The sequence below is a fragment of the Leptinotarsa decemlineata genome, unplaced genomic scaffold, assembly GCF_025532065.1.
Source record: "Leptinotarsa decemlineata unplaced genomic scaffold, Ldec_3_MD MMD2_tig00026358_RagTag_RagTag, whole genome shotgun sequence".
NCBI classification, from domain to species: Eukaryota; Metazoa; Arthropoda; class Insecta; order Coleoptera; family Chrysomelidae; genus Leptinotarsa; species Leptinotarsa decemlineata.
In genome coordinates this window covers 558409-582617 of record NW_027412703.1, presented here as the reverse complement: position 1 = coordinate 582617, position 24209 = coordinate 558409, and the positions used below count along the sequence as shown (strand labels likewise).

Genomic DNA, 24209 nt, shown 5'->3' with positions numbered 1-24209 from the left:
ATGCAAAAGTACTTTAACAAATTTCAGGAGGTGATTCCTCACAATATTCTAATATGAATTGTCCAAATAAATAAATGTCCGGAAACGCTTCGTTTCCAAGATACAGGATGTTGAAGTTTTATTTTTATTTTCGTTTTTTTCAAATAACTTTTGAAATACTGAACTTAATCAAACCAAACTTGGTAATAGGAGGTTTTTGAGGTTTCGAATTCGAATTTGATGATCTTATTGCTCTTACTCGTAGGGGTCGCCACCTACACGTCTTTTTCTTTTTTAAAGATTCATAACTTTTTTGGGCGTAAATCGATTCCTTTATCATATCTACGTAAATAAGCTACCCTTGTTACTAGTCGCTGTAAGCAACCGTTTTCTAAATATTTGGACTTGAAAGCTTCAAGTCGATTATTTGATAATCGATGCATGTTGAAGTTATTACGAATATTTTGCTTTTTTCACAAGAATGCTTTGGAAATGAATTTGACGTTTTACTCCTTTGAAGAGGTCATTACTTAAGCGAAATAGTTATTTTCGTATCAAGAGTGCATAATCAGTATTTGTTTTAATAAAATTTTCAAGAAATGTCAACATTTTATTTCAGGAAATTTTGAATATGTAGAATAAACTAAAATAAACGAAACTAAATTGTATGTAAATAAATTGTTGGAAGTGTCTACCTTCAGCGAAGATACAGGCAGTCAGTCGTCTAGTCATTGAATCTAGTTCCCATTCAAAAATTATTGGTGTGTTTCTTATTGTTTCACAGGCGTCTACTATTCGGTTTCTTAGATCTTCCTCGTTCACTACTGGAGTCTTATAAACTAGTGACTTCAAATGTCCCCAAAAATAAAAATCTATCGGGTTTAGATCTGGGGACCTTGGTGCACACGCCTGGTTAGGTTCTTCTACACCCCTACCGATCCATCGATTTGGATAGACTGTGTTAAGGAATTCCCTGGCTACAACGCTAAAATGGGCCGGAGCCCCATCATGCATAAACCACATGCGGATACGAATTTCTAATGGTACATTCTGAAGTAGTCCCGGCAATTCATTTTCTAAAAAGTGTCTGTAAGTTGCGCCATTCAGTCGGAGCGGAAGAAAGAAAGGACCTATCAAGTAATTATCAATTATTGCCGCCCATACATTTACACAAAATTGATATTGATAATGCCTTTCACTGACTGCATACGGATTTTCGAGAGCCCAAACATGGTTGTTATGAAAGTTTGTGATAGCATTTCGGGAGAAGTTTGCCTCGTCCGTGAAGAGTACATATCATAAATATTGAGGATTTCCAGCCAATTTTCTCAAAAACCATTGACACATAGTAATGCGTTGGGGAAAGTCTCGTGGCAAAAGAGCTTGTACCCATTGAATATGGTATGGATAAAACTGTTGATCGTGGATAATTCTCCAAACTGTGAACTGAGTAGAATTGACAGCTTCAGCAATTACTCTTGTGCTTGTTTCTGGATTCTCCTCGAGAGCGTTCAAAACAGCTTCTTCCAATTCTGGGGTTCGGACTGCTCGTGGTCTTAAAATAATATCAGCTGCCCTCCTAAAGCTACCTGTTTCTGCCAAACCACGGTGGAGACTAGCGAATGTTGTAGCTGAAGGCAGTACTCGATTAGGAAATCGCTCCTGGTAAATACGTCTTGCTTCGCGCGCATTGCCATCCGCAAGGCCATAAACGAAATGCATATCGGCTAAATGAGCATTATTGTTTGAATAATCAATTTTTTCAAAAACCTCCTATTACCAAGTTTCGTTCAATTAAGTTCAGTATTTCAAAAGTTATTTAAAAAAAAACGAAAATAAAAATAAAACTTCAACATCCTGTATCTTGGAAACGAAGCGTTTCCGGACATTTATTCATTTGGACAATTCATATTGGAATATTGTGAGGAATCACCTCCTGAAGTTTGTCAAAGTACTGTTGAATCACCCTGTATAATATGTGTTCATTGCATAGTATGTTATTTCTGTTATTTTATTATACTTTGTAGTTAGTTATAGTCCATGATTATAAGCATTCATTGTTTCTTGGGACAATGAACCGAATTGAAAATTACTCAATTGTTGGAAAACCCTATACATTAGGTATTAGAAGTATGACCTTACCCTTGAACAACTTCACCTCTTCTGTTGGGATAAAGCTCCGGATGTTGTCCATATCGTAAATAAACCACTAGCTGTTGTTCCGCTCTCGAATCAAAACTGTAGTAAGTCTGGTCTGTGAAGTTTTCGATGTGAAATAATACTTTCACGAACGATGTTTCAGACATAAACGTCTGAGGTTGTTCACTCTCTCCACAAAACATGCCTGGTTCCTTTCGGTTTGAAACATCAGTTTTAGCATTTCCATCCACTATCTGTAAAAAAATAACGATTTACGATTCTTCAAAAGAGTGTAGAGTATTTCAATGAAAATGTTAATACAGTTGTCACTGTCAGGTTAGTTGAATTAATTTTTTCTGAGATTTGTATATTCATTTTCATTAAAGTTGTTTACTTTTGAATAATCCTGTGTTCGACCTAAAACTCAACAGAAACCATGGCGTTGGGTTTGAATATGATAAAACTTAGATATGTTGATGTTGTATTCAATGTTTCTGATTAAAATCTGTACACTCAATGATTTCTAATGAAAATCAATTCGAATATTGCCATCCAAGAGAGGTTCAAATCGATCGTAATGTTCGGGAATCAAAGAGTATCGTGAATTGATTATTATCTGAAGAGTTCGATTAAGAAAAACAAATATTCATGTGATGTTTCCTCCATTCCAAATTGTCAACAAGACATTCAATTTCATATCAATAATAAAAGAATACATTATGAACACTTTGAAAAAAATAAACAGATCAAAAGTAATATTTCAAAACACTAAAAGAAGAATCCTCTCAGGTATTCTTCTGGGATACATGATCGAGCTGGGTACGTAGGCTTTTGATTCAGAAAACTTCAATTTGGCAACAATTTTGAGAACAGCATATTTCACATTGAAGGTGTGTTTTTCTGGCTATAATTTTGCGAAAAATAATGTCTTGAGTCATATAACATTGTTGAAATATTTGTTTGAAGGTGGTTGACAATGTTTCGTGGTGTATTTCATCAGTTCGGACTTCCATTGTCTAATATAATATAAATTGATTTGATGACCCTGAAAAAAATCAAAGAGATCAACCGGAAATAACAATTTCATTAAACTCACTCACTTTCACAATGGAGAAGGAAATCCACAACGAATCGCCTTTCTCAGACGTATTGGTGAAGAGGACCGACACTAAATGGGAAACATCTGTATATCGAAAACCCACTCACACAGGACAGTATCTGAACCAGAAATCCAACCACCATCAATCGACTAAGAGAGGAATCATCAAGACTATACTGGACCGTGCTTTTGGGCTCTATAACACAAAGCAAGGTCTCGAAAAGGAACTAGGCATCATCAAAAATGACCTTCAACGGGATGGTTACTCCAAAGTGATGGTATAACAGGTCTTAGCTAGAAGACAGCAAGAACTCCACAGAGAAGAAAATCCGCCACAACCAGTACTTGTACTTCCCTACATCCGAGGATTATCGGAAAGGATTGGGTCCAAGTATAACATCAGGACCTGCTTCAGATCTGGGAACACTATCCGAAGCAGCCTCACGAAAACCAGGCCACCAAACGTAGATTAAATAGTCAGATCTCGGAGGAATAAGTCCAGTTATCACCTGAAGACGATTGTGGATACTAACAATCGAAACGTTGTGACATAACTTGATTTGAAATCTTTTGATTTTTATTTTTTCATTTTTTGTCAATAATATTTCAATTTTCTCAATTTTCAGCTTTAATTATTATTTCAATTTTTATTTGTTCGATTATTGTTGTATGTTATTTCTTTGTAATTTCAGTTTTTTGTTTGATAAAATTGTTATTTTCGGTTAATCTTTTTGATTTTTTTCAGGGTTATCAAATGAATTTATGGTATATCAGACAATGGAAGTCCGAACTGATGAAATTGTTGAAATAGCCTACATTGCTAACGAGCTTGTTTCGAATTACACATTAAAGAGTTTGACTATTCATGATGCATAAAAGGGTTCAGTAGTACGTTAGGTTGAGGTAGATTTTCTATTGGGTTTTCACTTTTCTCTGTCTAGATAAAATACTACTACTGAATTACCTGCAAATATCCTCCTTCACAGTGACTAGCGTTGAGCAACTGACCTACTTTGAATTTGTTGAATTTGATCCTTAAAATCCAGTCTTTTGGTGTCCCTCGAAATGAACGGAAGCGGTACCAACAAGTCATCGCTTTTCCGAAGTTTTCCTGGGTTACCTCTGGACTAGAAACATCCTCGTATATATCCACGGTCTTATTACAAACATCTTTCTTCGAGTCACCTGGAACAATGAGTTTGACATTTATTATTGATTACTTACAAGATTCATACCAAATTATGATTTAATAAACGTTACTGAGGAAAATTTATTTGAATGCAGCTTAAAGAATATACTCCATTGTTTGGAATAAAAAAAATATGGCCCAGGCCTAATGTAAAGTTGTTCCAAAAGTTTTGTTCATTTTAATGTCAAGTGATTTTGTAGCTTCATATCTCAATAAATATTTATTCTACTACCAATCTGTAAAGGATTTTGTACTCTGTACAGGGATACTGATTTTCTTTCAAATTGATTTTTTACCTCTTTTCAGCTTATATGATATCGTTGAGCGATTTTTGGCCAATTTTAGTGATTGTGTTGATGAAAGGACTATTCAACGTTGGTCTGCGGAATTTTGTTTCGGAGATTTTAGCCCCGAAGATGAGCTCCGTAGCGGTGGATTAAAGTAATCCAGGACGAGGATTTGAGGAACCTGGTGGAGTCTGAGCCACCACAAACGTTGTGTGGGATAGCAGAAGAACTGGGCGGTTTAAAACGTATTGGGAAGGTCATAGAGCTCAAAAAGTGACTGCCCCACAGAAGCAAAAACCCACCAAAAAGACCATAATTACTGCATGGTGGTCAGTGACTGGTGTGGTCCACTATAACTTGCTGCAACCAGACCAGCAGAGTCCTATTGTGACGAAATCTACGAAATTTGGCGGAAATTACGTCAGTAGCAACCGGCACTGTTCAACAAAAGAAGTCGGATTCTGACGATAACGTCCGTCTTTTCGTTTCACAAATCAACGTGTGGAAATCAAACAAATTAAACGCCGAAATTCTGCCTCACCCACCATACTCCCCAGACCTTTCGCCAACCGACTACTATCTTTTCAAGTACTTCAATAACTTTCTCACCGGTAGAACCTTCGCTAATCAGACATTCATCGACTTCATCGAATTTCGGGAACACATTTTTTATGCTAACGGGATTGTGCACTGATTCAAATGCCGCTCATTTCGATTGAATTGAGATATTGGACTTTTATAAAAGTAGACTCATGAAAACGGACAAACAGTTTGAAATAAATCTGTATAGTATTTCCAATACCAATTGGAACAGCACAGAGAAGGAATTCCCGCCTCGACATAGGCGTCGGCATATTATTTTTCAGTGGTAGTTTTTCAGTAACTTATTCTTACAATCATAGCAATTGATCACCTCATGAAAAAGTTATCTCAAATGAATTTTTCCACCTTCCACCATGGGTAATTATGAAAAACTTCGAAATAAAAGGTAGTTCATTTCGAGTCGAAAACTCTGAAATACAATGAAAACACAAATAATCACACCGAATTCTCGTCAAAAATATATTTACAAAATAATAGAGGACAACAAAATTGCTAGAAAAATCAAAATTCTTCTTCGCTATATTCGTATGAGGTGGAATCATCATCGGGTTGAATAACGATCGGATTTATGGAACTTTGCACATAATATTTGTTCTCTTCTTTTATAACGTGGGCCACACAGTTCTTCCACACATCACTATTACCTACTTCATTCGCCACTCGCCTTATATTGTCAAGCAAGTCGGTGACTGATTACATTTCCGCAAGCTTTCTTTCATTGTGGCCCAAATCATTTCAATTGGATTGAACACACAATAGTATGGAGGCAAACGTAAGAGAATATGACCACGTGTTTCACACATCGAATCAATAATATACTCTTTTTTGAAATTACGTTTTCCCCTTGAAGAAGGTGTGTTCAAAGCACAATACTTGGTTTAGTCAGCCATAGTCAGCCATATTTGACAACATCATGGGTGTCAAACCAAGTTTCGTCGAGGTAGATTATATGTCTGCTGGATTCTCGGTAGCTTTTCATTCGCCTCAAATATTCTTGTCGGAGTTGAACAATGCGTGTCGATTCCATTATGACCATCTGTTTTTTCAATTTTTTATATTTGAAAACACAAGACAATAAGACACCTCGTAGAGTTTCTAAAGATTTGTAATTGTAATCGGGATAGTTGAGTAATTTATACCAAATCATTTCCAAGGTTAGTATTTCATTTTTTTGGTATATACCATAAATTGTTCGCCGAATCACATCTTCTGTAGCACCATCAACGTTTGCGAATATTTTATTTCTTTGTTTTCGTTTCATTGCATGGTCAATGACATCCCCTATTTTAATGACTAGAAGAACTGTCGAACGAGATAGTTTCGTTAACTCGCATATTCTATTCACAATAGCATTCTGTGAAGTGTGACAGTTTTCCTTCTTCAAGCATTCATGAATATTTGAACTGAATTTGAACATGTAAGTCCTCATTTTCAAATTCCGGATCCCTGTCGATTGACACAGATTCCTCACACGTAATGTTATCATTTGTTTCAATAGGTCTTCAGAAAGCTATATTGATGAAACTACCCAAAAACACTAAGATTTTCACAAAAATCGGTTCAAACGATGAGATTGAAACCTTTGGTGTAAAAGTTGAAAACTTTTTCTAGAGATCAATTACCCTAACACCAAACTGATTATTTTTACTCGACGTGCGTTTCGCTAAGAAGGTTAGCATCTTCAGGAGAAGCAAATTGATATTGAATCTAAAGACAAGGGTTAGCTGTTTATATACCTAAAATTTTTTGGTCCGATGTGGACTTTGTTAAATGACGATTATCCTAATTGATTTTTCGGTAATTAACTAGTGGAACCACCACCTGCGAATTAATTTGTCCGCTTTTTAATCTATTGTTGATATACCGAATTTTAGCTTCCTAGGACTAACCCGTAGGGAGAAACAGAGATGAATGAGTGAGTATTTAGTGAGTGACTTTCGTATATAATATATGAATGTAATACGTCTCTGTACTCCCGTAGATAAAAAGTCTGTTGGCCGTAGACAAAGGACTCGAAAAACTAGTCGAGTGTACCTTGTTATTGGCATAGGAAAGTAGTTAGAAATTGTAGTTTTACTGATATATAAAACATAACACAGTTTCCAGTTCCAACAAAGTTTCTGCCAGTGGTCGTCCCCATTGTGCTATAAATTGTTGAAGCAAGTTATACACTGAAAGTTGCAGTCGATATGGACGTGACAAATTCCAGCTATACAATTCTCTAAATTGCTCATGTGTGAAGAAATGTCCATGTTTTCAATTTAGTGCACAAGAAAATTAGATGAGCTAGAATATATGCTTATAATGAGCATTTTAATTACATGCATTTTTCTAAACATTTTTTTTACCGTTCTCCTTCCGTTAAGGAAAAAAATCATCAAGTAATGAAACTTATAAATCCGTATATGACAAAAGTTTAGACATTAATACTACATTCAGAAATTTTTTCAATGTATTACTGTATGCTTTAGACTTGACATGTCCCTTTATGCCAATCAAATATGACTCTCATATAGCCAAAAACGAGTGGATTACTAAAGATATCAAGGAGGAAGGTAGACAACTGAGAGAACTTTACCGATGCGGATAATGACATGATACAATTCTACCGAGGTAAAAAAGGAGCATGGAAAAAATATGTATGCGCAAGAGGAAATACTATCAGAACAAAATTTTCAGCCCAGAAAGTATAGAAGGTCAAAAAAAACAAATGTGGAAAACTGTGAGTGAACTAACTGGAGAAGAAAATAACCAATATTCTCAAGAAATGTACATTGGACATAAATTGTTAGGGGATGAATCCATTATAGCTAACGAATTCGCCAAACATTATTCATTTGAAGAGCCAAATAGTTTGAAATAATATTTTAAAGATGTCAACCTTCCGGAGACTATTGATCTTGTCGGTAATTTGAATAGTTTTTATTTCAACCCTGTTATTCCATCGGAAGTTTACAATGTTATTCTTGGACTCAAAAATAAAAATTCCACTGGCATGGACTGTCTCAAAGCCATTTCTGAGTATATATGTGAACCACTTGCATAAATCGTCAACAAATCTGTGGAAGACGACATTTTCCCAAATATTTTGAAATAAAATATAATTTGCAAATTATTACAATGTGTTAAAACAACGATAAAAATAAAATAAATACAACAATAAAAATTAATTGGCGCTCCGGGGCGACTTTATTGATTCCAGTGGCGCATTTGCTTTTTCAGCTGCAGGAAAACCCGGAAAAACCTGCAGCACCACATCATCTGAAGATCTTGATCTAACAATGTCCTCTCTCTCATAAAACAAAATGTAGGGTGTCTTCAGAGGCTCCAAAAAATTCAATGTATCGCCAGAACACTTCGTGACACGACTATCGTCAAACTTAAACCAGTCCGTTTCGTCTTTGACCAAGGCGTAATAATGACCAAATTCAACGCCAGAACCACAGTGAACAATGACTGCATGAATATTATAACAGTGGTCTGCTAGGTTGAAATGTTCATCTATTTCGAAACTTCCAAAGAGTTTCTTGCTTCCGTTAGAGGTTGAGTCTTGTTTGAAAATCATCAGTGTTATTATTAGATTGACTGGTGCCTCAGCTATACTTGTTTCCTTATAACAGTCAGTTAATGGCGCATGTTTGACAATACAGTCGATCATCACTTGTTAAAAATTCCATTTTCAGATGATTTAACAATAAGCTTTGCACGGACTGGTAATTAGTCGTATTAGTAAAAGCTAGATGAAGTTCCAGAAATTCACATGAGTTTTCAGTACTTCTTGAACATTTACCACAAATTAAAGAAGTGAGGATTTTTCCAGCAAAAGATTTACAAACACAAGACGAGATGGGTTGTACGGAATCATTCAGTCCAGAGCGGCTGGGAGTATTGATTTTGCTATTGTTTTGCTCACGAAGAGTATTCAACAAGAACCCCAAGAATTCGGAACAATCCTCTTGTTATCCTAACGAGTATCTAGTAGACTTCAAAGACTCCAGGAAATCGGTTGGAGGGAAAGATGATACCTTCTTACGAAACTGCAGCTGCATGAACAGTTGTTTGAATTTGATGAATAAGCAGGAAACATTCCCGTTCTCGTTCATCATTAAAACTTCGTTCTTGAAATTCTTCGTCATGAACAACACTTGTAAAATGCTATTCATGTAGCAAGTGTTTCCTAAATTATCCAATCCAATTTTCTTCTCTAGATTTTCAGGGCAACTCTCTACTGATTCGTAAGGAAGAACACGTTTTACAGAATCTCCATAAGAACCATTTCTCAAGCTGCGATCGATCCTTCCAAGTGAAAAAGGGTTTCGTAGAGGGATCGATTCGGCTCTTGCTTCAAGAAGCGCTTCCACTGAAATGGTACCAGTTCTACGAGGAATGCAACTCATTTTTTGCAAAAATGATTTTGAAATTAGAAAAAATTGTTCCTCTCTTGAAAAAAAAATGATCCCTTGTTGATTGACAACTACTGACCAATAACTATTTCTAGTGTGTTGAGCAAAGTAATTGAAACATGTATCTATGAACAACTACTTCCTTTCCCAACGAAACATAATGTAATTAACAAATGTCAAAATGGATTTTGCTCCGATAGATCGACAGAAGGTTTGACTAGAACTTTCTTGGAAAATATCTATAGAGGAGGAGGAAAGTTTGTGGCCACACTCTTCTTCGATTCATCAAAGGCTTTTGATTCTATAAACTACGATATACTGGCCAAGAAACTTAGTGCAATTGGAATTCGAGGTAAATTTCTATCTTGGATTATGTCTTACATGAAATTTCGAAAGATGTACGTAGAATGGGATAATGTAAACTCGAGTACAGTTTGACTTGGAAGTTGGAGTTCCACAAGGCTCAGTCACGGGACCATTATTGTTTCAACTATACATAAATGATTTACCACAACATATTGGCACTACTTTGATAGTTATTTTTGTCGATGATACTTCTATTTCCGCAGAAGCCAACAGTCCTTTGGAACTTCACGAAAAATTGAATGTAATAAGTCAAAATTTCTCAAAGTGGTGTCAAAGAAATAGACTTATGGTCAATGCAGAAAAAACAGTATTGGTACAGTCTTCTCCAAGAAAATCTGTGAAACATACCATACATGCTATTATAAATAACACGAATATATACCCTTCAGAATCTACAAAGTTTTTAGGAGTTCACATCGACCACTCATTGAATTGGCAATTTCAAGTTAACTAAGAGACTTAATAGCAGTTTCTATGCCTTAATGCAGCCTAAAAAAAATACTGAGTGAAGAACAACTATTAGATGTTTACTATGTTCTTGTTAATTCTGTTCTATCTTGTAATGTGGTCTTATGGGGAGATGCAACAAATATAAACAGGGTATTTGTTGTTCAGAAATGAATAATTCGTATGCTTTACAATCTACGTCATACTGATATATGTAGACCTGTTTTCAAGCAAAGGAAGATGTTGACAGTATCTTCTCTCTATATTTATAACTGTCTGCTCTTTGTGAGAAATATCATACAAAATTATTCGAAAAGATACCATCTCTAGCAGGTTCCAAATTTTTCAATTGTCTACCTTCCGGCCTAAAAAGTGTAACGTCAATTTTAGTATTCAAACGGAGAATCAGAGACTATCTTGTAGATGGTTGTTTTTACAATAATAATGAAAATTTGGGATATCCACATTCGCCAACCAACAATTAATATCGTTCCGGCATTACCTATTTCAGCTATGATGTACATGTATGAACACTTTTAATTGTTTATTTTAAACAAGCACTCTCATGTGTTAAATTTATGTATTTTGTACTAATGTTTATATACATTTCATGTTTTTTACCATTGACGACTCCTATATCATTGTAAAGTGATCATTTTAAGGAATAAATATATTGTATTGTATTTACACTAGCACGACAACTTTCTTGGTGGAATTGAAAAAATGGTTCTTCGAAAAGAAATATTTTGGATTTCACCATCTTTATACAAATGAATGTGTGAATCTTTCAAAAGAGGAAGAAAGATATTGATTTCAGAATAAACTCTTTACGTATATTTGTAGTTCATACAAAGAAGTAACTTTCAGACACAAACTGAGAAAAAAGCCCTCTCGAGAAAACTATTTTGAAATTAATTGGCACATTCATTAATTTTTTAATGACTAATTGCGTGCAGTGGCAGATGGATATAGTCCGAGACCGCATATGCTGGACATGCTGATAGCAAGTGCATTAGAGTCTCGGGCGCCTCGCGGCAAGCCCTGCACCTTGTGTCAGGAACCTGAGAAAAGCGAAGGTCAGGCGCTTTGATAAGCCAAGGTTTCCAATGTTATTGAAGAAGACCCCATGCATTGGCTTATCCTTGTGTTTCCGCAGAAGTAAGGTGATCTCTGCGGCTTTTATCTGAGCTTTTTGCTGAACAGGTTCCAACTCGGTGACAGAGTTGTGGTCACCTCGTTCAGTGTCGAAAACTATACCGAGTTCATCAGCTGCTCGGGCAGCTGCCCTAAGGAGAAATGCTCCAATTCCTGCTCTCTCATGGTCACGGACCATGCAGAGAAGGGGATCCGAACTCCTGACGACTTTACAGGCTGTATCCAGTACCATTCTGTCATGTAGACACTCCAAACTCAAAAGTCCACGGCCTCCCTGTTATCGGGGGAAGTAAAAGAAATTATTATTATTATTATATATATAATTATATATATATATATATATATATATATATATATATATATATATATATATATATATATATATATATATACCGGGTGTCAACGAATCTATTAGACAAGTCATAATTTCTAGACTATTAGGAGAATTGAAATGAGATTTGGTATAGTTGAATGGTATGTGGAGAGGAATGTTTTCACATATTTTTCACTTTCCGGTCACTTCCGGTTTCAGCGGAAATGGCTCCGGTTCTGAATTTTTAAATAGAACACCCTGTATATTTTAACATTTTTGGATTTCTGAGACAATTCTGGATCAGAAACTGACATTTCCGGAAGTTTTTCAGCCTACTTGATTTTTTCAGAGTCACTTTTAAAATTGCATCTAGGTGGCCATGATCGGACGTAAACTAATCTATGGACCTCAGGTGATATCAGAAAATTGCAATAGCGGAGTTTTAGTGACTAGTGTGTTGAATATGAATGAGACAAGTTTACAAAATAACATTTTCGTGTCTAACTATTATTTTTCAAATGGCGACCATTTTTTGACAAGCAATTTCCGAAAAAAGGATTTTTTGACGAATCTAACGTTACTAATTTATTTGCGATTGGATCAACAAATTTAACAAATTTAACTAATAATTTCAGCGATGCACTTAGATTTTTTGCAATATCCTAAGTTCTTGAAAATTCCACTATAGTAAATTTTCAAAGTGCATCCCTCCTTGTTCGAGACACATTTCAGCTCGTTCAATTGTTTCTCTCAACACGTTTTGTAACATTTGAGGCGATATACTTCTAAATGCCTGTTGAATCCTTTCTTCTGAGATTTCGAGAGTGGCTGGGGCTGTTGCATAGTAGACCCTTTCTTTTACATATCCCCAAATGAAGAAATCTAACACAGTCAGATCCGGTGAGCGGGCAGGCCACCGTACTGGACCGTTGGTTGCAATAACTCTATTATTAAAATGCTCTATTAAAAAATCAAGTACGTCTCTGCTATTATGGGGTGGTGCTCCATCTTGCTGGAAGTAAATTTGCCGTAAAACTTCTAAAGGCATATCATTAAGATGATCCTCGATTTCATTTTGAAGAAAACCCAAGTATCTAACCGCTGTTAACTGACCTTGAAACAATATTGGACCAATTATTCTGTTTCCAACGATACCAGCCCAGACATTGACGCCAAACCTTTCTTGAAAATTGCCCTCTCTCATTGCATGTTGATTTTGTTGGGCCCAGTACCGACAATTCTGCTTATTAAACATGCCATTATTTGTAAACCGTGATTCGTCGGAAAATAGAATGAAGTTGATAAAATTTGGGTTAACTCTATGATTTTGAAGCAACCAATCACAAAATACTACTCTTTTATTGCCGTCGTCAGCATACAAATGTTGATGTAACTGATATTTAAATGCTCGATATCCGTGCTTTTTCAGTATTTTTCTTGCTGATTCGTGACTTATCTGCATTTCTCTACTAATTTCTCTTAAAGAAACCGTTTTGTCAACTTCTACCATAGCAAGAACGTTAATCTCAGTCTCCTCATTTATGACAAACCTCTGTTCTGCGTCTCGATTTCCCTCTTGCCTAAAACGACTCTCAACATAGGGAAAATACTGATGAGATGGGTGTTGCCGATTGGGATATCTCTGAGCATACAACTCAGCAGCTTTCCTTGAATTTCTGTGGCATTCTCCAAACAATAACAACATATCCACTTTTTCACTTTGAGTATACATTATTTCGACGAAAAATTAAACTAAAATTAACGAAAATCAAGAGAAACTTCTACTTTCTGCTCATAAAGCTTATGTCACTGTCATAACCTAGGTGATCGTTTTGTTCTCCAAAGTGGACTTGATGGAAATAACCGCAAAATATTATGCATCATTCCTATCCATGGCACCCTTGACAAAAGCAAATGAATTTGTATCGAGTATTTTCCTCAGTAATATTTAATTTATGTTCTTATTTGTAATCCAATCGCAAATAAATTAGTATCGTTAGATTTGTCAAAAAATCCTTTTTTCGGAAAGTGCTTGTCAAAAAATGGTCGCCATTTGAAAAATAATAGTTAGACACGAAAATGTTATTTTGTAAACTTGTCTCATTCATATTCAACACACTAGTCACTAAAACTCCGCTATTGCAATTTTCTGATATCACCTGAGGTCCATAGATTAGTTTACGTCCGATCATGGCCACCTAGATGCAATTTTAAAAGTGACTCTGAAAAAATCAAGTAGGCTGAAAAACTTCCGGAAATGTCAGTTTCTGATCCAGAATTGTCTCAGAAATCCAAAAATGTTACAATATACAAGGTGTTCCATTTAAAAATTCAGAACCGGAGCCATTTCCGCTGAAACCGGAAGTGACCGGAAAGTGAAAAATATGTGAAAACTCTCCTCTCCACATACCATTTATCTGTACCAAATCTCGTTTTGATACACCTAATAGTCTAGAAGTTATGAGTTGTCTAATAGATTCGTTGACACCCGGTATATATGTATATATATATATATATATATATATATATATATATATATATATATATATATATATATATATATATATATATATATATATATATATATATACTCTGTTGCTTCTAACTGAGCCTAAGGGCTTGCATTGCAGTACTTCATATTTCCATGCATTGATGCACTCAATTTTTTTTTCGTTGATTGTATGGAAGAAGGAGAAAAATTGTATTGAACCATCGACTCACACATCGGCCGATTGTCTGAGTGAACAAAGCACCCACGTCGAACCGTTCTGCTATCGACCGAATTGGAAAATCGTCTATTTTTCTTGTACGTGATTTTGAAAATAGTAATAATAATACTTTTATTGCAAAACGATCATCACAAGACACAGCAAACGTCAGGTACAGGTTTTAAAATGTATTTACAATGTCGATAAATTGGGGGGGGGGGGTGAAAATATTCAAATATTGAGGTACAGTACAAATCTTAAAATGTTAAAACAGTATTCTAAAACAAAGACAAGAATTTAAGTATACAGCTGAATTTGAAAATCTGAGAAACACAATTGAAAGAATATTTAAAACTAATACATGATATTACATCCAACAATTAAAAGAATAATAGCGTTTTTGATTCAAGTAACTTATGGCAGAACTCCTGTACCTCTTCAGGCCTTTGATATTTTTCAGTATTTGAGGTAGTGAGGTGTATGCTTTGATTGCTTGGTTGTATGTGCCTTTCTCATAATAAGTTGATTAATGGTAAGGGACAGATAGCTCATTTCTCAACAAAGTTGACAAGGCCCAGGAAATACGGTGAAGGCACTGTCAAGATGTCTAGTTCAGAAAAGTATGTCCTACATGAAGTATTACGACTCAATCCTAGTATACATCCTACTATTTTGGACATTCTAAAGTTTGACGCTATTGAACACCCCTCTCTAAGTTGTGATGCAGAAGTAATGATAATAATAATAATTCTTTATTTCCAGTAGGACATTAAAATTGTGTAGGAAGTGTCAATACAATACAAATCAAAAAAGAAGAGAAAAGAGGAAGGCAGGCTCATGCTCTAAAACTAAGATGACTATGCATTATTCAAAGAATTCCTGCAAAGCATAAAATTATTTTTCTAATAAATATTTTTTAATGATTTTCTGAACAGAGAAAAACTATTCAAGGCCTTTAAATAATCTGGGAGGTGATTATATATCTTTGGACCTATGTATTCTGGTCCACTTGATGTTACTTTGAATCTAGCTAATGACAAATGAAAATGGTTCTTGGTTCTAATATCATATTGGTGAAGTTTTAGATTTGTTGTGAATCTTGATTTACACATACAGACACAATTCAAAAATATAAACTGATGTTAAAGTTAGAACACCGTACTCATTAAAAAGTGCCTTGCATGATTCTCTATTAGAAAAATTTGCTATGCACCTCAGAATTCGCTGTTGTGCTATAAAAACATTTTCTGCTGTGGTGGAGCCACCCCAGAAACAGATACCATACCTAAGTCTTGATTCTACTTGAGCATAGCAGCTGACTCTTTGTTAAAACTGTTCGTAAATTGATGAAGAAAAACTTCAATGAATTAAGTTTTGATATTAATTGTTGACAGTGGCCTTTCCAATTGAGGAATTCATCTAAAATGATAAAATGATTCCCAAGAATCTTACATTGTGATCACTATTTGTTAGCGTCGTTAGGGTCACATTGTTCACCATGAAATGAATGTTTTCTACTTTGCCAGTTGTGAATACGAATAACTAGCGAAAAGTCATCTGCATAAGCGGTATAATGACCTTCGGTAACTACTGATTCAATGTTATTTACACAGAGTACAAACAGTAGAGGACCCATTATTGAACCCTGTGGCACTCCCATACTTTGATTCAAATATCCCGAATCGACTCTATAGATTTCATTTTTTCTCTCAACTTGAACTGACATATATTGTTTTATATTTTCCAGTCAACTCAGCCAACTGAGAGAAACCCCTCTTATACCATACATTTCTAATTTTGAAATAAGTTTTTTATGATTAACGCAGTCAAATGCTCTACTTAAATCACAAAGAATCACGGCTGAGAATTCTCCTCCATTTACATATTCTAAGATTTTGTTTAATAATGAAAACATTGCTGTATTTATTGATTTTTCGGAACGAAATCCATGTCACATTTGACTTAATATGGAATGTTTATTTAAAAATGAACAGAGGCGTTCAAGATAAGTGTATTCAAAAACTTTAGACAATCCACAGGGTACCGTAATAGGGCGATAATATAATTTGTGGGTATAATTTTTCCAGTTTCTAAATGATTTGGAAAAACACCTACTGTAAATGACATATTAATCAAATGCGTCAAAGGCGCTATAATTACAGGAAAAACTCTTTTTGATATGAACATAGGTATTTCATCTGGACCTGATGATTTTTTATTTTATAGTTTATTACTTGATAGTATAAAAAATTCGTCACCTGTGTATGGAGTCAAATACATCGTGTGAGGATTGAAATCTACAAATTTTTCAAATTCACTGTTTGTAGAGCGTATTTGATTCACCAACTTAGTAGGAGTGTTGATAAAAAATGTATTAAATAAGGAAAAGATAGTTTCCGGGTCTTCTATCAGCTGGTCATCCAACCTAATATTTATGTCATTGTATGTTCTATGATTATTTGTTAATTCAGATACCACATTCAATGAGGCACGGCTCTTATTAGGGGATTCATGTATCTTATCTTGGTAGTATTTTTTCTTTTTTTTTTTAATTAAGGCTTGGTGTTTTCTCTTGGCCTCTTTATAGACTGGCTAAAAAGTTGAATATGTATTTTTTTAAAGTAAACAAGTCTGTCAATGATGTACCAGAATGTATGATTCAATCATCTACCCATCTCTTATTATTGTCCTTGTAATAAAATCTTCTTTCAGGAAAATTTGAATTAAAATGGTTGAGTAAAATTTCATAAAAATTGTTGAAAGCTTGATTAAAATCTGTGATTCTGTAAACATTTTCCCACTGTTCATAAATGAAGGAGTTTTCAAAATTTATGATGTTACTTTCATTGAAGTTTCTCTTTATTTCACTTTTGACGTGACTGACTTTATCCTTATTCAAAGTATCCCTCTCTAAAAGTGCTATTCTGTGATCAGAAATATTGTTGTTTAAAACACAGCAAGTACCATCATTAGAAAAATTTATAAAATTTTATCGATTACTGTTGATGTGGTATCCGTTACTCGGGTAGGCCATCCTATTAATGGAACTAAATTAAAACAAGATAAAACCGTACACAACGAATTAAAGTTTTCGTTTGTATACATGTCAAAGTTAAAATCATCGCAGAGTATAAAATGGATTCTGGGTTTGTACAGACAGTCTAACATCTCAGAAATCTTACCTAAAAATAAATTAGCAAGTCCACTAGGAGCTCTATAACAGTTTAAAACAATATTTGTGCCATGTTTTGTTTCAAAGGAAGCAGCACAAATTTCAAAGTGTTGTTCGACACAAAATTTCGATACATCTATGGATTTCATTTCAAAACTGTGGTGGGTCCATATGCTAACTCCTCTACAGCGCATAGTTGGTCTGTAGTAGAAACTACTTTTTGGCAATACAACTGCCGGAGTCGATTTTCCCGTTCCAAATAATAGAAAGGTAATTAATGTTCTCATTCCACCTCAATCGCTGGTCCAGTATTACCCCTACAGACATTTGATTGGTGATACCTTTTTCAACTTTTGGACACGTATGTACACTCCTACCTGAACAGTATGCCTAATTGAAAAGCGATGAATTCAGGTTTTGCAATGTTTGAAATCAGAATTGTGTTTAGTTCTCTATGTATTCCATTACACTCTCATTCATGAGAATGGAATCATACTGAATGAGAATCAATTTTCCTACTTTATTCTTCGTTCGAGGAAAGACAACTTCAGTAATAAAGAGGGACTGATTGAAGTTTTGTTATTGATTACTCATAGATTTTATTTCAGCTGGAAAGAGGATTAAGATTCAACAAAAGACGCTGCTATTTTCAAATGGGGTAATTTGCACCGTGGAATCGGATAACGAGAATTTATTAAAACGTTCCAATTGAATAGTATATCTTACGGTAATGATAGCTTAGGAGCATCTACTTCGTTTCCTGTTAAAGAATAGAAAATATTTGTCAGGTGGTACAATCACCTGTACAAAAAACCTAATTTCTCTAATGACTTTCTCAAATTGACTAGATAAATGCACTTTCTTCGAACAGCTTCAATGTTATTTTGCAGAAAAGTTGTAAAATAAATTTCAGATTGATTAAAATTCATTTTAAAGTTGAAAGTACATCTCAGTTTTCCATTGAGAATTTCCAATTCTCTGGTATACAGTTGTCCTTTTATCGTATTTTATTTTATTATATGTTTGTTCTCAAATTATAACTTTGTAGTTATGAGCACCTATATTATTTTTTTCAACATACTTAGTTAGCCCTATAAATGGTTAGTAACTGTTGGGTAATGAAAGCTATTATTATAAAGCTTATTTTTTCATGAAATACTCAAAAAACACACTTAGTATTCCGCCAATGGAAACAATTGAGTTAGTGGAGCGCCTCTCAGACAGAAATCACGTTAATCCAATATTCAAACACGACATTTTAGATTTGTTAAAGATTTGCCTAGCTCAAAATTATCTCCAATTCAATGACAATGTTTACTCTTGTAGCGAGGATGTGATTATTGAGTCCCTTGTCAGCTAAAATTTTCATTGACAACCTAAACTAGAGAATAAAATCCATACTTAATATAGTCTATGAGCCCGCGACCCCAGGCGTCCGTTAAATTATAAAAGCTGAAATGTTTTCTATGTATGTCTACAATACAGATATAAACGAACCCTGACTATGGAGCTTGGATATCGGTGGCTTCGGCAGATAACAGGTAGTAAAGCTGAGTAAAATTGTGTCTCAAATCTGTTATAGTATAAAGCTCGGTTTTTATACAGCGTGACTCATGGTCGATGGTAGGTTAGACGTTTCTGGAAAATGCAAAGCATGATTTTTCTGAAAATTTCACCTCTCACATTTCTGTTTTCGAGATAAAAAATAAATTGTGCTAAATATGGTCCAAAACAAAGCCTTAATTGAAATTAAGTACATCAGTACTCTCAATTCATGAAAAGTTGGTATTTTGATGATAGTTTGGACAAACTCGAAATATTCAAATAATACAAAGAAATCGAATCCATATCATACAGGGCGTGCTAAAATGACTATTGTCCATAAAAGTGCATAAAAGTAGTCAAAAGTTCATTTTTTCAAATAAAATCCCCTGTATATTACTCGATAAATTGAATGATGATAAAAAATGCTTCAAGATGATATATCATGTCCCTATGCCTAAATCGTAAAGTTTTCTCAATAAAGTCGCTTCTACTAGAAACACATTTTTTTAGAATTTGGATTTAGGTAGCAGTGGAATTATCAAGCTTATAGCAGTTCGGTTACTTTCATAAGTAATTTACAAAGAGTTATCGACGGTGTTTTGAATCATTTTCCAAAATGAATGCAAATATCGATTATTCAAACGAAGTTCTTATGAAATTATTTATTATACACATGAACAAAGTGATCAAATCATTGTCAGAACGTGTAAAAAATTCAAACAAATGTATCCTGAATTAACACCAATGAACGAGAGGAAGTTTGTAAGCTTACAAAATAATTTCCTTAACTATGGCTCCATGTTAAAAGCGCCTTCAACATTACCAAAACCTGTTAGTTCAAATGAGGACAATAACTGTTAACGTTTTGGCATATTTTTATGCACATCCAGAAGCTTCCATTCGCAGTACAGAAAAAGATTTAGGTGTATCACATGCTTCAGTATAACGAATTTTGAAAAATCACGGAATGCATCCGTATAAATTTACCAAAGTTCAAGCTCCAAAAGCAGGAAACATCGAACGTAGAATGCATTTTTGTGAATCCCTTTTGATTCATACACAGGAAGATCGGGAATTTTTGTCAAAAATAATTTGGAGCGACGAATTAAAATTTATAAGGGATGGTATTTTCAATAGAAGGAGTAAACATTTTTGAGCTGATCATAATCCTCATGTTACAAAAGAAATGGGTTTTCAAGAAAAATTTGACCTGAATGTTTTCTGTATTCTGAAGAAAAATAAAATTAGCTTTTTTATTTATGAAAACACACTGAATGCAGAGAGATATCTCCAAATATTAAGGATTGTAATCGATTTTCTTGAAAGTTTCCAGGAAACTTAACGAAATCCTCGACGATCGTTGGTTTAGGCGTTTAGAGCCGTGGGATTTGCCACCGAGATCACCCGATCTCACGCAACTTGACTTTTTTTATGGGGTATTTCAAAAGAAAGGGTATACAGTACTCCTGTGCCTACCAAAGAAGAATTGCGACGGCGAATAGTGCGGAGTATTGAAGATCTGTATCCCCAGGAAATTGAAAAAGCAACCACAAGTCGCGTACAAAAAACATTTCAAAGTGTTTAGAATGTAACGCACAACATTTATTGTGAAAATGTGATATTTTGTTTACAATTTTGTTACTTTGAATCATCCTATTCTGTTATTGTCTGTACTTTTACATGTTTTAGCCCACAAAATCTTACTTTTTACCTAGAAATGACTGATTTTTGATACAGTTGTTCCCTGGAAACTTTGAGCCATAGTTAACGAAATTATTTTGTAACCTTACAAACTTCCTCTCGTTCATTGGTGTTAATTCAGGATACATTTGGTTGAATTTTTTACACGTTCTGACAATGATTTGTTCATGTGTATAATGAATAATTTCATAAGAGCTTCGTTTGAACAATCGATATTTGCATTCATTTTGGAAGATGATTCGAAACACCGTCGATAACTCTTCGTAAATTAATTATAAAAGTAACCGAACTGCTATAAGCTTGATAATTCCACTGCTACCTAAATCCAAATTCTAAAAAAAAAATAATGTTCCTAGAAGAAGCGACTTTATTGAGAAAACTTGACGATTTAGGTATAGGGACATGATATATCATCTTGAACTATTTTTTACCATCTTTCAATTTACCGAGTAATATACGGGGGGTTTCATTTGAAAAAATGAACTTTTGACTACTTTTATGCACAATGGAGATAATAGTAATTATATATATATACATATATATATATATATATATATATATATATATATATATTTATATATATATATATTATAATATATATATGTATATATATATATATATATATATATATATATATATATTTATATATATATATATATTATAATATATATATGTATATATATATATATATATACATATATATATATATATATATATATATATATATATATATATATATATATATATATATATAGTTGTTGATGTACCCTAGGAACAGTATTGGACCCAGTACTGTCCCCTGTCCCTGTGGAACACCAACGGTGATATTAAGTGATTCACTTACTGCATCTCCTACTTTAACTTTCTGCGATCTGTTGGAGAGATAGTTTACTATTAGGTCCAGTGCCTAATTTATTATGTAGAAATGCGTGGCAGGTGGTAATATTCATGATGATTCAAATTATTATAAACGCACGACACAGTATTTGTACAAACACTATTGTGACGCCTGAAGAGGTTATTACATAGCGAAAGACGTGTCGCGATTTTGTAAACTTTCAAGTGAAAATCTCAGATTGAAGTGTGTTTTTCCAATAGGTTATTTTTTGGTAAAACACGTGGATGCAATAAACTCGAACATGCTACAAATGTCACCTTAACAAAAGACCTCGTTAATCTTCTGCTTATAGAAAACTTTTATTGAGGCGACCTTTTGCAGGGGCACGATAGCAGAGTAACGAAACATCGTTACAACATATTGATTAATACGTTTCTTACTAATAGAGACCACAAAGTAATCCACTTCATTGAGTTTAATATCAACTGTGAAAATAAATTCAGGTCGTACAACAAACTTGTCATTGATGAGAATATTCTTTCAACTTCAGTAGATCCCTGTGTGGGGTAGGATTTTCCACGGATTATTCTACTGAAATGGAAAGCTATTTGAATTATGTTACTTTCAACAATTGTTTGAAAACCCAGAGATTTGTGTTGGTTTTACTAATAGCTTGATATCTTGACTTGACCCTACTGGAAATAGAGAACTATTCATGTCCGTTCCTCATTCTTTACAACAATTGAGCTTGTTGTAACTGAAAATGACTTATAAATTCAAGTTTTGTACTCACTTCTTTTAGATGGACTGGATGACACGTATTGGAGGGTTCCAACGAAAAACGTCAAGATTGTGACATAGATAACAACTTTCGGTGGCATGTCTCCAAGCACTAACAGCGACTCATGATGAATAAAATACAGAATCTGCATATGCATGGAAAGTTCACTCAATTTATGTGTCACGAATATTTCTTCAACATCACAGTTCATGAACTAAACAGAACGAAATGATATTTATGAAAGAATCGATTCATTGCAATATAACTTTTTTGTTGGTGCTATCTGTCAACCATGACTGGGCATACTTCGGAAAAACCAGAACTTGAATACGATGTGAGTGATGAGCTACGGAAAACCACAGATTTTGCCAGAGTTTCGCCTTGAAAATGGTATCAAAATTAACGAGAACAAGGCGCATATCGACGTAGCCTCGAGTAGACCGTACACTAGCTATTTTCTCCATGATAAAAGCTCCTGCAAGCTTTCAGGGTCGCACGATTGCAGTCGAAAATGAACGAGTAGCAACGAAGTCAAAGCTGCTGCTGAAACTCACGCTCTCTATTTATTCTCAAGATATTTTATGATTTCATTCTTCGAAGCACGCGGGGCTTATGAATGTTGATTATATTATCTGAGTTGTTCACAAGTCTATTTGGGAACAACTTTTGTGAGACGATTTGGAAGATATTTCTGACTTCGAACTAGTAGAATAATATTGGGGAGAATTATCTTTTTCACGCATTTGGGAGCAATATCATGATATACCGAAAGGGTTACATAATTATAACTAGGTCAATAATTGGACTTAGGTCTGGGCCTGTCGGATTTGCTGTACACGTATACAGGGTGTATCTTGAATAATGTCAATGATTTCAAGTGGTGATTACTTGTCATATTTTGTAAAAAAAGTTCATATGAACCTGTGTCCTTACTTGCTTCGTTTCCGGGTAATGGGATGTCCAAAGTTCAACTAAAAATGTTGTTCTTTCATGAATAACTCAAAAGTATTTTCGCCAATTTCGATAAAACTTGTTAGCAGTAACAAGATGCTTTTTTTTCATGGAATCAGATCAGGGATAATAATTCCAGGCCTCTATTGGGATCTTCTGACCACAAACTCATTTCAGTGTTGGGTGAAATGCCGATGAATATTGGGGAACAATCTAAACCGCGCATTGGCATTACAAATAAGCTGAGTGGAAGGATCTTCAAGACCATTTCAGGAATTTCCCCTGGCTAGATGTTTGTTTCAGCTCCAATGATCCATCAATTTGTGCTTCTGAAGTCACGGAAAGTACTTCATCATCCATTGATACATAATAATAATAATAATAATATTTATTAACTTCTCTCGTTAAAAAGTATAAAATTTCTTTCACAAAATAGTACACAGTAACAAGGAAGACGTCCATAGTGTGTAAAACACAATAAACATAATACAATACAAATTAAAAAAATGGAGTGTAAAACATATTAAATATAA

At 34.4% G+C, this 24209-nt stretch overlaps 1 protein-coding gene across 1 annotated transcript in view; it reads right to left on the bottom strand.

Moving 5' to 3' along the window:
* The window catches only part of LOC111513641 (cubilin), a 60216-nt gene extending 37049 nt beyond the window's left edge, over positions 1–23167 (bottom strand). Inside the window, exons 1-3 of the mRNA XM_074184704.1 lie at positions 22738–23167; positions 4182–4402; positions 2122–2372 (exon numbers count right to left, since the gene is read on the bottom strand). Coding sequence (XP_074040805.1) covers positions 2122–2372; positions 4182–4402; positions 22738–22936 — 671 coding nt within the window. The 5' untranslated portion in view covers positions 22937–23167. The remainder of the gene's footprint in view (positions 1–2121; positions 2373–4181; positions 4403–22737) is intronic.
* Between the last annotated feature and the right edge of the window lie 1042 nt (positions 23168–24209).